The sequence below is a fragment of the Oryctolagus cuniculus genome, chromosome 11 (assembly GCF_051225735.1).
Source record: "Oryctolagus cuniculus isolate XC-2025 breed Fujian yellow rabbit chromosome 11, ASM5122573v1, whole genome shotgun sequence".
NCBI classification, from domain to species: domain Eukaryota; kingdom Metazoa; phylum Chordata; class Mammalia; order Lagomorpha; family Leporidae; genus Oryctolagus; species Oryctolagus cuniculus.
In genome coordinates, this window is record NC_142877.1 from 26,378,700 (window position 1) to 26,393,886 (window position 15,187).

Sequence of the window (15,187 nt, forward strand, 5' to 3'; positions counted from 1 at the left end):
CTGCCGGCCCCGCGCCGGCCGTCTGCGGGTGGAGGATCTCTCCGTGGTCAGTCTTTATAATGTTTTAATTATAAATGGGGGGAAACAAGTTGGAAGGGAGACACGCTCGCTAAAATGCTTTAAACTCTCCTAAGTGTGCTTGGTGCTCTTAACCCATCGCGGCCTCGTGGCGCGCTCTGAGGGGGAGAGAGAAAAAAACAAACTGGCGGAGGGCCGTCGCGCCCTCAGCCTCTGGGCCGTTAGCAACGCCGCCTGAATGAACTCTTCGAGGGCCGCTTGCGAAACGCCAAATCCTCGAGAGCAGGGCCCGAGGCTGCCAAGTCCGCGCAGGGCAAAGGACGCGGCCGCGCCGGCCGGCCCGCCCCGGCCGAGGAGGCGGCGCTGCGGCGCGCGCGGCGCGCACCCGGCCCGCACTTTCCAGGGGGCCGGGGCGGCGCGGGCCCGATGGCGCGGCGGGTAAATACCTTTGGGGGGCGGAGAGAGAGGCGTCGAATTTCAAAAAAAAAAAAAAAAAAAAAGCGCCAAGCCCCCACGGCCCCCGGCGAGCGGGCGCGCGCGATGGGCGCCCTTTGGCTGCGGGAGCGAGTGGAGGATGCTGGGAAGGAGGTAAAATGGCCACCGGCGGCGGCGCGGAAGAGGAGAGGAAGCGGGGGCGGCCCCAGCTCCTGCCTGCGGCGCGGCCCGCGGCCCGGGGCGAGGAGGCCGAGGGCGGCCGCGAGAAGATGGGCTGGGCCCAGGTGGTGAAGAACTTGGCCGAGAAGAAGGGCGAGTTCCGCGAGTCTCGGCCGCCGCGGCGGGAGGAGGACGCCGGCAGCGGCAGCGCGGGCGGTGGGCTCAGCGCCCCCGCAGGCCTGACGGTACCGGGCCTCGGCGACTTCCCCCCGGCCGCACGCGGGGACCCGAAGGGCTCCCGGAAAGACCCAGCCGGGGAGGCGGCAGACCCTCGCAAGAAAAAGGGCGCCGCGGAGGCGGGCAGGAGGAAGAAGGCCGAGACGGCGGCGGCCATGGCGGCCCCCGCGAGGCCCGGCGCGGCCGAGGACGAGGCGGAGCGGCCCCTCCAGGACGAGCAGGTGGCGGCGGCGGCGGCGGGGGGAGGGGGCGGCCCAGGCAAGGGTCGCTTCCTGGTGCGTATCTGTTTCCAGGGAGACGAGGGCGCCTGCCCGACCCGGGACTTTGTGGTGGGCGCGCTCATCCTGCGCTCCATCGGCATGGACCCGAGCGACATCTTCGCGGTCATCCAGATCCCGGGCAGTCGCGAGTTCGACGTGAGCTTCCGCTCGGCCGAGAAGCTGGCCCTGTTCCTCCGCGTGTACGAGGAGAAGCGCGAACAGGAGGACTGCTGGGAGAACTTTGTGGTGCTGGGGCGGAGCAAGTCTAGCTTGAAGACGCTCTTCATCCTCTTCCGGAACGAGACGGTGGACGTGGAGGACATCGTGACCTGGCTCAAGCGCCACTGCGACGTGCTGGCCGTGCCCGTGAAAGTGACCGATAGGTTTGGGATCTGGACCGGGGAGTACAAGTGCGAGATCGAGTTGCGCCAGGGGGAGGGCGGGGTCCGGCACCTGCCCGGGGCCTTCTTCCTGGGGGCTGAGCGGGGCTACAGCTGGTACAAGGGGCAGCCCAAGACGTGCTTTAAGTGTGGTTCCCGGACCCACATGAGCGGCAGCTGCACGCAGGACAGGTGCTTCAGGTGCGGGGAGGAGGGGCACCTGAGCCCTTACTGTCGCAAGGGCATCGTGTGCAACCTCTGTGGCAAGCGAGGACACGCCTTTGCCCAGTGTCCCAAAGCAGTTCACAATTCCGTGGCAGCACAGCTAACCGGCGTGGCGGGGCACTGAGCTCCCGCCTGCCTGCCCGCGTGAACACACAGCCAGCTTACTCCCTCTTAAGTGCCAAAACTTGTTTTCGAACCAATTTTTATCGTTTTTGAAGGAGATCTTTTCAGAATCTACCAGAGACCTCTCTATGCCTTCTTAAAGCGAGTTTACTCCATTTTGGTCTGTTGAGTTGGTGACTCGCATCAGCGACAACTACCGAGATTTGTAGCGTGCACAGGTGTCGCCCCTCCTTTTTGGAGTTTGATTTTCGTTTTGTATTGGGGGTTTTCTTTTTTGTATTTTTTCTTGTATTTTTTAATCCCCTCTGCCCACACCTTGCCTTCTCCCCGGGTCCCCCACCCCTTGGGCTGCCTTGCTCATCCTGATGCCCCAGCACTGGGTCCGGGCCCAGCCCGTGGTAGGTGCTCCATCAGTGTTTGTTGAACTGAAAACATTGTTGGCTTCTGTCAGCGCCTGCCTTCTGCAGCTCTTCCCCTCTCCCACTTCATTTGCTGCTTCTGATCTGTGTGGTCTGAGAATCTGTGAAACCAGTGTTGTTAGAAGTGTATGTTACCTGAACCGATAAGCTCTGCATGGTGGCCAGGGCCTCTCTAACGGCAGAAAAATGCGTGGACTTGAGACAGCTTTGTCGTGGCTCAGAAGCCATTTTCATAGAATCATGGAATCTAGAGTCTTCTTGCTGGAAAGGACCTGGGAGTTGATTGAGACCAGTCCCCTGGGTTCCAGCCGCTGGAAGCGGCCCAGAGAAGTTAATCACTGGGTCGAAGTCACACAGCTGTCCAGCGCTAGAGCTAGCCTACAGTAGAGCTCCCTGACCCCAAGCCCGGTGCTCATTCCACTACCTCTCACACTTCACAACAATTTCCTCAACACTTGAGGGCCCAGGAAGTCTGATCTCTCCAGGGCGTGAGCCCAGAGGAGTGCGAGCAGCCAGGAGGTTGGCAGGGCTTCTGAATACCTGGGAGACGGCAGGACCAAGGAGCAAACCCCAGGGTGCGCTCCCTGCCTCCTGTGTGTGCCACATCTGGATTCCAGGGTGCAGGGCCCTGTGGAGGCCGCCGCCTCCCACGTTGCCACCGGTGAGAAATGCGGTGCCCCCGGGTGTAGACACCTACCACCTACCAAAGGCTCACGGGTACACCTCGGGCTCCGCAGCTATGAAACCGGAGGGAAGCCGCTGGCTGCCGCTCGCCGGCCACCTCCTGCCCTCCAGAGAAAGGCGGTTTCACCCGGAATCATGAGTGGGCCGTGAACACTAAAATGTTCTTGGGAAATAGGCCAGGCCAGAGGTCAGGCCAGGTCAACTGTGTATTATCAAGTTCAAATAGAAAAGACAGTACACTGCTTTTCTCTTAATTTTGTCTATCCTTTGCTACATGTTTTGCTATTTCCTTGTGGCTTAGAATGTAAAATCGATCGTTGACGGTTTTGTTCTGAGTAAATATTTATCTTTTGTAATGCTGACACTCGTGGGCTCCTTCTTTCAGAGTGGGAGGTGCAGCCACATCGACACGGTGCGTCTGCTTCCCTGCACACAAACGCGTCCCACCCCTGCAGGCAGCGCTGGCACCCGCTGCCCGTGCCAGGCCCTCAGCCCTGCGGCGCGGGCACACGGGCACGACGCGGCGTTAGGGAATCAGGATGGCGGGCCGAGGCGGGCAGCCGGGCCGGCTTCGGGGAGGGGGAGGTTAGAAACCGCTGAGAGCCTCAGGCATTGGCGGGGCCCTAAATGGGAGCAAGTCATTCTTGAGTCTAGGAAACCTCTTTTGGAGCTGTAGGGGACGAAGAGGGGGTTTCAGGAACCTTCCTGAGAGCGGACTAACAAGGTAGCTCCACACTCGCCCCCACCCCAGGATTGGCCCTGCTGTGCCCCGCAGGCCGCAGACACACACACACACCACAGGCCTTGCCCGCTCTGAGGAATTAAAATGGTCTGGAAGCTCCCAGGGACGGGTTCTCCACGAGACAGGCTATTTCCAGAGCTGATCTGGAGAACCCTGCCCCCAGAGCAGCCGGACGCCCCCCCACCCCCCACCGCCGCCCGCGCCCTCCCCATTCCCGCCTTTCCTCTGCAGGCAGCGGCCGGCCCTCCCGCGGGGCCTCGGGAACGCCGTCCACCCCGCCCCCCCTCCTGGCTCTGGCTGGCGCTGTGCCAGGGAGCCTCCGCGGGGGAGCGGGGGAGCCGAGGCTCTCCTGGAGCGAGCGCGGGCGGAAACTGCTTCCCTGCCCATCCCCCCCACCACCACCCGAGTCTGCCCGGGACGAGCCGCCCCAGCTTCCTCTCCGACCCAGCTCCCAGATCACAATGGCTCCCTGTCGCAGAGCCCTGGGGAGGACGAGGCTGGCCCAGGAGCCCTCGTGCATGCCCGCGACCTCGGCTAGCATTTGCAAGCGCCATTAGAGCGAGGCGCAGCGCAGCCGCCACCACCAACACGATGCACTTTTTAAACATACTTATTTGAGGCAGTGTTAGTGAGATCTCCCATCCCTTGGGTCACTCCCCAGTAACCGCAAGGGCCCGGGCTGGGTCAGGCGAAAAGTCTAGCCATGTAGAATTGTCTGAAATGAACCTGGAACATGACTTGGCTGAACCGCACCAAATGTCTAAGCGCCACGAGAGGCTGCAGATGTAGGGGGTGGAGGAGGGTGGAGCGCAGCGGGTCTGAGAAAGACAGGGTCCAGGAGAAGGCCGGGAGGTGACACAGGGCTTACCTGCCGTGTATTTACGAATATTGGGGCTGGCATTCAGCTTGGCTGACCGGGCTAATGCAGAAGATGGCCCAAGGGCTTGGTTCCCTGCCACCCACGTGGGAGACCGGGATGGAGTTCCTGGCTCCTCCCTCAGCCCCTGAACAACCCCAGCCGTTGAGGGCCTTGGAGGAGTGAACTGGTGGGTGGAAGATATGTATTTGTATAAACTGTAAAATTAAGTTCCAGGGCTCAAATTCTAGCGTCACACGAACATATAATTACAGATTGTGATAATCATTTTAAGAAGCTGCTGCAGGGTGGGACCCCTGTTTAACACCTGATCATGGGGTCAGGGAGAACTCGGAAAACGTTTGAACTGAGATCAGAAGAATCCGTAAGGAGCTAACAGAGAGGGGGTGGGGAAAGTATTAACCTAGGCAAAGAAAGCAAGGACAACGGGCCGAGTGGCACGAGGCCTGGCCAGCTCCAGGAGCTAAATGAAGTCCAGCGTCTGGGTCTGGGCTAGGAAACAGAATTCACTCCAGTGAAAACAGCGACAGCCCCTAGGCTGGGTACCAGGAATGACTGCTAAGACAAGTGACCTGACCTGCCGGGGCGCTGCCGCCTCCGGATCAGATACTGAAGACCTGGACAGGATGCTGGGACCCGAAAGACGCTGCCCATGCCACTGCCAGGACAGAGGCTTGCTTACCAGAGACTGTGCTGTCTCCACGCCACGCTCACTGGGACAAACAGCCAAAACTGCTCACCTAGGCCACCCTCCACCTTCTAAACTGCGTGCAAACACATGTCCTTACCGGGGCGCTCGCTACAGGGGAATCAAAGCGTTTTAGCTTTCCAACATGGGAGGCACGCAGAGTGGACACGGCTGCTGTCTGCTAAGGGACCATATCCACCCCAGCCAGTGTGACTGGTGCAGCGGGGCACGGGCGACGCTCCAAGGCCAGAGGTCTTGGGAAGGTCTGGTGGGCCGTGAAGAACTGGGAGTGGGCCTTTGGCATACTGGTTAAGGTGCCCAGATCTCGCATAGAGGGCCTGGGTTTCTGTTCTGGTTCTGCTTCTGATCCCAGCTTCCTGGTGGAGGGCATCTTGAAGCAGCAGGTGATGGCCCCTGTGATTGAGTCCCTGCCACCGCAGGGGGTGGGAGACTCAGATGACCTGGATGGTGTTCCCAGCTCAGCCTGGCCAGGCCCCAGCCAGTGTCTGCACTTTGGGAGTGAACCAGCAGATGGGATCTCTCTCTGCCTCCCAAATAATTTTTTGAAAGCTTTTTATGAAAGAATGAATGTGGGTGGAGCCGGCGCTGTGGCGTAGCAGGTAAAGCCGCTTCCTGCAGTGCCATCATCCCACATGAACCCCAGTTCGAGTCCCAGCTGCCCCAGATCCACTCAGCTCTAGCCGTTTAGGCCATCTGGGGAGTGACCCAGCGGATAGAAGGTCGATCTCTCTCACTCTGTGCCTCTGTCTCTCTGTAGTTCTGTCTTTCAAATAAATAAATAAATCCTTAAAAAAAAAAATGAATGTGGGTGCTCGCTTCAGCAGCACATACACTAAAATCAGAAAGATACAGAGAAGGTTAGCATGGCCCTTGTGCAAGCATAACACAGATTTATGAAATGTTCTATATTTTTTGGAATAGTGGCCTGTCTACTTTTTGCTTGTTGAACAGTATGGCTAGTGGTACATTAAGCCTGTGATTATAAAGTAAATTGAAATTATGCTATTGAAAAAATTAAAAAGGAAAGAGGGCATATTGGGAGGGAAGAGGGAAGGTTTTTTTTTTTTTAAGCTTTTTAAAAGATTTATTTATTTGAGAGGTAGAGTTAGAGAGAGAGAGAGCGCGCACTTCTATCCACTGATTCACTCCCCAGATGGCTGCAACAGCCAGAGCTGGGCCAATCTGAAGCCAGGAGCCAGGAACTTTTTCTGGGTCTCCCACGAAGGTGCAGGGGTCCAAGCACTTGGGCATCTGCTGCTGCTTTCCCAAGCCATAAGCAGAGAGCTGAATTGAAAAAGGAGCAGCCGGGACACAAATCATCACCCATACAGGATGGTGGCACTGCAGGCGGAGGCTTAGCCTACTACGTCAAAACACCAGCCCTAGAAATATAGTTATCTTAGAACTATCTAGGGGCCAGCGCTGTGATATAGCTGGTGAAACCACCGTCTGCAATGCCAGCATCCCCTATGGGAGCCGGTTCAAGTCCCAGCTGCTCCACTTCCGATCCAGCTCTCTGCTGTGGCCTGGGAAAGCAGTGGAAGATGGCCCAAGTCCTTAGGCCCCTGCACCCATGTGGGAGACCCAGAGGAAGCTCCTGGCTCCTGGCTTCAGATTGGTGCAGCTCCTGCAGTTGCGGCCATCTGGGAAGTGAACCAGCAGATAGAAGACCTCTCTCTCTCTGCCTCTGCCTCTGCCTCTCTGTAACTCTGCCTTTCAAATAAATAAATCTTGAAAAAAAGAATGAAGCAGTGGAATAGAAAATACAAGCACTTGGGCCATCTTCTGCTGCTTTCCCAGGCCACCACAGAGAGCTGGATCGGAAGTGGAGCAGCAGGAACTCGAACCAGCGCCCATATGGGATGCCGGCACTGCTAGGCGACGGCTTTACCTGCTACACCATAGCGCCAGCTCCACTGCTTCATTTTTTTTTTTAAGTTTTATTTATTTATTTATTTATTACAAAGTCAGAGTTACACAGAGAGAAGAGAGGCAGAGAGAGGTCTTCCATCGATGGTTCAATCTCCAATTGGCTGCAACAGCCGGAGCTGCGCCGATCCAAAGCCAGGAGCCAGAAGCTTCTTCCAGGTCTTCCACGTGGGTGCAGGGGCCCAAGGACTTGGGCCGTCTTCCACGTGGGTGCAGGGGCCCAAGGATTTGGGCCATCTTCCACTGCTTTCTGGATTGTAAGTAGAGCAGCCGAGACTCGAACTGGTGCCCATATGGGATGCTGGTGCTTCAGGCCAGGGCGTTAACCTGCTGTGCCACAGCACCGGCCCCTCCACTGCTTTATTCTTTCGTAAATGATACGTGAGCCGTTAGGTTGATCTCAGGATCTCCTGAGAAAGTGCAGGGGAAGATTATACCGGCTAGGATGGTGCCTTGAGCGCTCTGACATGTGAGAGTGCTCCTGGGTGGAAAAGGATATGGTGACAGGGCTCCCACGGGACAAGGAAAGCCAGAGGATGCAGAGACAGAGTCCAAGCAAGGGCAAGGGCTGCAAGTCAGCAAATAAAACAGCAGTGTCAATACTGACGAGTCCTGTTGGACGGAGTGGTCTGGAGCTTGTTCGTGGCGGTGGCAGGAGACGGACAAAAGAGCAGATGCTATTCCTTGTCTCTGTGGTGTAACAAAATGCCTGAGGCCGAATACTGTATAAAGAAAGGAGTCTGGGGGCCGCCGTTGCTAAGCCACCACTCGAGATCCTGGCATCCCACCCAGGACTCAGCCTCAACCACTCCACTTTCCATCAGCTTCCCGCCAATGCACCTGGCAGGGCCTTGGGACATGAGCTAAGTACCTGGGCCCCTGCACCCATATAGGGCACCAGGACAGAGTTCCTGGCTCCTGGTTGGGGCCTGGCCCATACCTGGCTGTTGCAGCCATTTGGAGAGTGAACCAGTGCATGAAAGCTATGTCTCTGTCTCTCCCTCTCTCTCACTGTCACTCATTGCTTCAGTTTACAGTTTTGGAGATGGCGTCCAGGTCAGGTGGCTGCATGTGTCCAGCCTCTGGTGAGGGTGCCCTGGCAGATGGTATCACGGCAGGAGCGTGTTTGAGACAGAACCCACGTGGTGAGATGGAAGCCAACAGCATTCCTGGGCCAGGCTCACTGTCTCCAGTTTTTTTTTTAACATTGTTTTTTCATTTTATTCATTTGAAAGGCGGAGTTACAGAAAGAAGGGGAGGGGGGAGAGCGAGAATCTTCCATCTTCTGGTTCACTCCTCAAATGGTCTCAATGGCTAGGACTGGGCCAGACCAAAGCCAGGAGCCAGGAGCTTCTTCCAGGTCTCTCACATGGGTGCAGGGGCTCAAATACTTGGGCCATCTGCCACTGCTTTCCCAGGCCATAGCAGAGAGCTGGATCGGAAGTGGAGCAGCCCGGACTCCAGCTGGCACCCACATGGGATCCCAGTGTCACAGGCAACAGCTTTACTGGCTACACCACAGTGCCAGCCCCTCATTCTTTTTTTTTTTTTAACAACCTGCCTTCTAGGGAACCAAGTGGGGTCCTTCAAGATGACATTAATCCTGAAGGCAGCTCTCCTCCCCTGTGTCTTATCTGCCTTTCACAAGCCCCACTCCCCTTCAAGGGGCGCATCACCACACTGGGGACCTCACTGCTGGTGCGTGAACCTCTGAGGGAAGTGGTCAAACCATATCCAAACTATGGCACTCCTAAAATGCCAACATAGCACTTTCTAAAAATACATTTTTAAAATGTTTAGGGAGCTGGTGCTGTGGTGTAGCAGATAAAGCTGCTGCCTGCAGTGCACTGGTTCAAGTCTCAGCTGTTCCATTTCTGGTCCAGCTCTCTGCTGTGGCCTGGGAAAGCAGCGGAAGATGGCCCAAGTGCTTGGGCCCCTGCATCGGAGTGGGAGACCTGGAGGGAGCTCCTGGCTCCTGGCTTCAGATCAGCCCAGCTCCAGCCAATGCAGCCATCTGGGAAGTGAACCAGCAGATGGAAGACCTCTCTCTCTCTCTCTCTCTCTCTGCCTCTGCCTCTCTGTAGCATTGCCTTTCAAATAAATAAATCTTAAAAAAAAAAAAAAGATTTAAAATTTATTTTCATTTAAATTGAAAGGCAGAGATACACAGACAAACAGAAAGCTTCCATGCGCTGGTCCACTCCCAGACACCCACAACAGCCAGAGGCAGGCCAGGCCAAAGCCAGGAACCTGCGACTCCGTTTGGATTTCCCACATGGGTGGCAGGCACCCAAGTACTTGAGCCATCACCTGCTGCCTCCTGAATGTGCACACTACAGAGAGCTGGATTGGAAATGGAACAGCCAGCATTCAAAGCAGGCACTCTGATACGGGATGCGGGCACCCTGAGCAGACTTCAGCCGCTTCACCAAACGCCTCCCCCTGTCTAGCAGACTGACAGTGTCACTCCTAAGTCATTTCCTCTGAGAGCCACTCTTGCTCCTGGGCCTCGGCCGGGCACCCAGGCCTTTCACAACGTCTCCTGGATTCCTGTCCTCTCTCACTCTCCGCCGGAGTGCCCATCACGTCCCTTCACCTCCGCTCTAGGGAAGGCTGCCAGACAGCAACTGTGAGCTTAGTAGGGCTGCAGAGTGAGGCAGTACAAGACCAAGCCCAGGTGGCTCAGGGTGAGGGTGCAGCTCCACGGCCAGAATGCACAAAGCCACTGCTTCCCTGCCGCAGCACTGGGTGCAGTGTCAATGCAACTAAGGGGATGGGGGTGACATGAAAATAAATATAGGCATTTTAATGAAGGAGAATGCAAACTCTACAGAGTTTTTAAATTGACCCAGACTAACAGTTTTGTTTTGTTTTGTTTTGTTTTGATGGGCAGAGTGGACAGTGAGAGAGAGAGAGAGAGAGAGAGAGAGAGAGAGAGAAAGGTCTTCCTTTTGCGTTGGTTCACCCTACAACGGCCGCTGCGGCCGGTACACCGCACTGATCCGAAGGCAGGAGCCAGGTGCTTTTCCTGGTCTCCCATGGGGTGCAGGGCCCAAGCACTTGGGCCATCCTCCACTGCACTCCCGGGCCACAGCAGAGAGCTGGACAGGAAGAAGAGCGACCAGGACAGAATCTGGGGCCCCAACCAGGACTAGAACCCCGGGGTGCCGGCACCACAGGCGGAGGATTAGCCTATTGAGCCATGGCGCTGGCCCCCAGACTAACATCTTTGGAAAACCATTTCTTTGGCAGTCTTATCAAGATTGAAAATTCATATAATCTTTAACACAGCAGTATCATTCATAGGATGTTTGTGCCAGAATGTTCACTGCAGTATTACTTGGAGCTCCAGGACCTAGACACAACCTGGATTGGCTGTCAGTGGGGAACCATCAGTTACAGAGGTGTGGCGCAGCCAAATGGTGGCATACAATGCAATTGCAACAAGAACAGCTTTGTGTGGATTCCTATGCAGTGGGCTCCAAGACACGTTACAAAATGGGAGAAGCAAGATACGGTATGCTAGGCCGGCGCCGCGGCTCACTAGGCTAATCCTCCGCCTAGCGGCGCCGGCACACCGGGTTCTAGTCCCGGTCGGGGCGCCGGATTCTGTCCCGGTTGCCTCTCTTCCAGGCCAGCCCTCTGCTGTGGCCAGGGAGTGCAGTGGAGGATGGCCCAGGTGCTTGGGCCCTGCACCCCATGGGAGACCAGGAAAAGCACCTGACTCCTGGCTCCTGCCATCGGATCAGCGCGGTGCGCCGGCCGCAGCGCGCCGGCCGCGGCGGCCATTGGAGGGTGAACCAACGGCAAAGGAAGACCTTTCTCTCTGTCTCTCTCTCTCACTGTCCACTCTGCCTGTCAAAAAAATAAAAAAAAAAAATAAATAAAAAAAAAAAAAAAAAGATACGGTATGCTGTGGTTGACGTTTTCTTTCTCTCTTTTTAAAAATGTTTTTTTTTGAAAGGCAGTTATGGAAAAGGGAGATCTTCCATCCATTGGTTCACTCCCCAAATGGCCACAATGGCTGGGGCTGGGCCAGACTGAGGCCAGGAGCCAGGACTTCCATCCCACGTGGGTCACAGGAGCCCAAGGACTTGGGCTGACTTTTGCTGCTTTCCCAGGTGCACTAGCAGGAAGCTGAATTGGAAGCAGAGCAGCCTGAACTCTAACCAGTGCTCCTACAGGCTGCTGGTGTCACAGGCCGAGGCTGGCTCCCAGCTGCCATCTTCTTGAATAAATTACTTACGTATTTACTTGAGAGGCAGAGAGACAGAGACAGACAGACAGACAGACAGACAGCTCCATCTGTGGTACATTTCCCAAACCCGGAAATGATTTCCCTCACGCGTGGCAGGAACCCAATCACTTCCCATCCTTGGCATTAGCAAGCAGCTGGAATTGGGAGCTAAAGCTGAGTATGGCCCCCAGGAACTCCTGCACAGGACGTGGGCATCTTAACTGGCCGCCCGAAGCCTGCTCCCTGTTGACCTGGTCCCATGACGGAAAGCACACATCCACATGCGTACTTACGTAGACAGTGAGTCTGGAAGGACGCTAACTGGTCATCACTGGAGCGGCCGAGAACCGGATATTTGGACTTTGGGATGAAAGGAAAACTTAACTTTCCACTCCATACAGCCTAACTTGTATGTTTCTTAACTATTTCATGTGTCATCACTCACAACAACAAAAACTTTTCACAACAAAGAGAAACACAAAACACAGCACAACACTTGCTAGCAGTTCCTGTAGGGAGTCCATTTCCTCTGTCCTTGCTAAGAGGATCTTGGAGAGAAGAATCTGAGGACCTCCACGCTTCCCAGCTCGGTCTCCCTGAATCAGAGGAATCTGACCCAGAATGAAATCTGATCACATCATTCCCCTGCTTAGAGATCTTCAAAGCCTTTGTGTCCTCCCTGGGGCCCCAGCTCACCCCCACCCTGGCTTCCCTCCCTGTCCACTCCTGCTAGTCTTTTCCTGGAATTAGACCTCTTCCTCCTCCTTCCCTGCTTAACCCTTACCTGTCCAGTGCTCGTCTTTATTAAAAAATATATATTTAATTGAAAAGGCAGAGTGACAGAGAGATTATCTTCATATTCTGGATCACTCCTCAAGTGGCTGCAACAGCCAGGTCTAGGCCAAGAGGAAGCCAAAAGCCAGGAGTTCCATCCGGGTCGCTGTGTGGGTGGCAGGGACCAAGCACCTGAGCCATCATCTGCTGCCTCCCAGCATGCATTAGCAGCTTGGAGTGGAAAGCACTGCAATATGGGATGCTGGCAGTTCGAGCAGCAGCTTAACCCAGCGACACAGTGCCCCCAAGCTGCCCCACAGGGCTCCACTTCCTGCCACTCCTGACTGGGGTCTTCCCTAACCTCCTAGACCACACCCGCTTAGACTCTGCAGGTGTAATGATACCTTCATGATGGTTTAGTCAAGGCTTGCTAACTACCTGCCTCTGCCTCTCAGCTCTGAGCTTACTGAGGACAGCAAGGACCAGGCCTCTGGTTCATGGTCACGGTTCCCGCATTTAGCACTGTGCCCGGCAGATACTAAGAGCCCAATAACTATTCATTGCCTGAGTTGCTGAGAGATGACATGCATCTACTTGTCCTTACTAAAGACACTCCACACATCCCTAGCATATCCATCACTGAGCAATCTGAAGAAGGGATTTTCACCTTTTTTTTTTTTTAACATTTATGTATGTATGTATGTATGTATTCAAAAAGCAGAGACCTCCGATCTGCTGGTTCAGTCCCCAAATGGCTGCAACAGCCAGAGCTGGACCAGGATTAAGCCAGGTGCCAGGAACTCCATCCAGTTCTCTCAAGTGGGTGGCCCAGGCCCAAATGCTTGGGTATCTTTTGTTGCTGATAGGGATTCTAGGGGCCCCTGGGTAGGAAAGAAAAACATAAGAAAAACCACACATGATGTAACTCCCCAGGAGCCCGGAGGGAGGGGCAGACTGGAGCTGGGGCTAACACGTACACTCTCATAATCTTCAGATGTTGTGGAGTCTGCAGGGCAGACTGACCGAGCACTGTACACTTGTGTGCAAAACAGGCTGCTCCACTGTCAGTTCTCTGCAACCCTGTCTCACTGGCGTGCACTTTCAATTCCCTGATTGGTTCACACAGCATGCCTCATTAGCACGTATTTTCATCTCTCTAGTTGCTATTTGGGCTTCCTGACCGGCTGTTATCTCTGCCTTTTGATTCGTTGTTATTCTGCCCACTCCCTGCCCTGATTGGTTCAATCTGTACTCACTTTTAGAAAGGGACCAATCAGAGAGAGTCACTTTGTGTATAAAGAGCCAGCACTGGCAAGCTTCTTTATCAGCTCCTCCCTTGGAGTCCCCGTCCTGACAGCAGCGGCAGGAGATTCCTTGCTTTCGATAAATCTCATTTTGCTCACTGTCAGTCACTGTCCACGCGGAAATTCCTCTTTGTGAGACAAAAGCCAGGATTGCCCTCATCATCCCACACACTGCCTTCCTAGTCCCATCAGCTAGGAGCTGGATCAGCAGGGAGCCAGCACTCCAATATGGGGTGCCAATGTCTCAGCAGAGACTTAGCCCACTTGTGCCACAACAACGGCCCAAGCTTAGTCATCATTTTTTTAAAAAAATTAATGTATTTATTTGAAAGGCAGAGTTACACACAGAGAAGGAGAGGCAGAGAGAGAGAGAGAGAGAGAGAGAGGTGTCTTCCATCCACTGGTTCACTCCCCAAATGGCTGCAACAGCCAGAGCTGGGCCAATCCGAAGCCAGGAGCCAGGAGCTTCTTCTGGTCTCCCACGTGAGTGCAGGGGCCCAAGGACTTGGGCCATCTTCTACTGCTTTCCCAGGCCATAGCAGAGAGCTGGATCAGAAGTGGAGCAGCTGGGACTCGAACCGGCACCCATATGGGATGCCAGCACTGCAGGCGGTGGCTTTACCCACTAGGCCACAGCACCAGCCCCCAAGCTTATTCATCTTTAAAAAGCTAATTCAGGGGCCAGAGCTGTAGCGCAGCAGGTTAAAGCCCCAGCCCGCGGTGTCGGCATCCCATATGATATGGCACTGGTTTGAGTCCTGGCTGCTCCACTTCTGATCCAGCTCTCTGCTATGGCCTGGGAAAGCAGTAGAAGATGGCCCAAGTCCTTAGCCTCTGCACCCAAATAGGAGACCCGGAAGAAGTTCCTGGCTCCTGGCTTCGGATCAGCTTAGCTCTGGGCTTGTGGTCATTTAAGGAGTGAACCAGCAGATGGAAGACATTTCTCTCTCTCTCTCTCTCTTTCTCTCTCTCTAGCTCTACCTCTCTCTATAACTCCATCTTTCAAATAAATAAAATAAATCTTAAAAAAAAAAAAAAAGCTAATTCAGGGGCCGCCACCTACCATGCCAGCATCCCATAGAGGCGCAGGTTCGAGACCCAGATGTTCTGCTTCCAATCCAGCTCTCTGCTGTGGCCTGGGAAAGCAGTAAAAGATGACCAAATGCTATGGCCCCTGCACCTGCGCGGGAGACCCGGAAGAAGCTCCTGGCTCATGGCTTCAGATTGGCCCAGTTCTGGCTGTTGCAGCCATTTGGGGAATGAACCAGCAGATGGAAGATGTCTACCTCTGCCCCTCTGTAATTCTGCCTTTCAAATAAATAAATAAATCTTAAAAAAAAAAAAAGCAAGCTAATTCACTGCCCCCCATCCTCTTCCAATCGTCCCACCTGCATCTGGAGAGGTGGAAGCCTCTGTTTCGCAGCCCATCTTCCTCTTTCTCTGGCGGATGAAGTCACTGAAACCCAACCTGTGCGCCCCACGGCGCTGCGGGCACTGCTGAGGGTCAGAGCAGAACTACCGCGCTCCTAGGGCATAGGTGCATGGCTTTTTAAAAAAGTTATTATTTATTTGAAAGTCAGAGTTACAGAGATAGAGGGAATGAGAGAGAGAGAGAGAGGTCTTCCATCTGCTGGTTCATTCCCTAGGTGGCCTCAACAGCCAGGGCTGGGCCAAG

General features: G+C 54.9%; 1 protein-coding gene and 1 non-coding gene across 2 annotated transcripts; both read left to right on the forward strand.

Annotated features, from left to right (window-relative positions):
- Nucleotides 1-224: 224 nt before the first annotated feature.
- On the forward strand, nucleotides 225-3,300 carry ZCCHC3 (zinc finger CCHC-type containing 3). Its single transcript, XM_008256171.5, has one exon. It carries the CDS (start codon nucleotides 612-614, stop codon nucleotides 1,836-1,838), a length of 1,227 nt encoding a protein of 408 aa, XP_008254393.1. The 5' UTR covers nucleotides 225-611; the 3' UTR covers nucleotides 1,839-3,300.
- A 2,776-nt stretch (nucleotides 3,301-6,076) lies between these two features.
- LOC127491192 (U6 spliceosomal RNA) lies at nucleotides 6,077-6,181 on the forward strand. The gene has a single exon (XR_007919786.2). It is a non-coding gene; the product is annotated as a U6 spliceosomal RNA (small nuclear RNA).
- The last annotated feature ends 9,006 nt before the right edge of the window (nucleotides 6,182-15,187 follow it).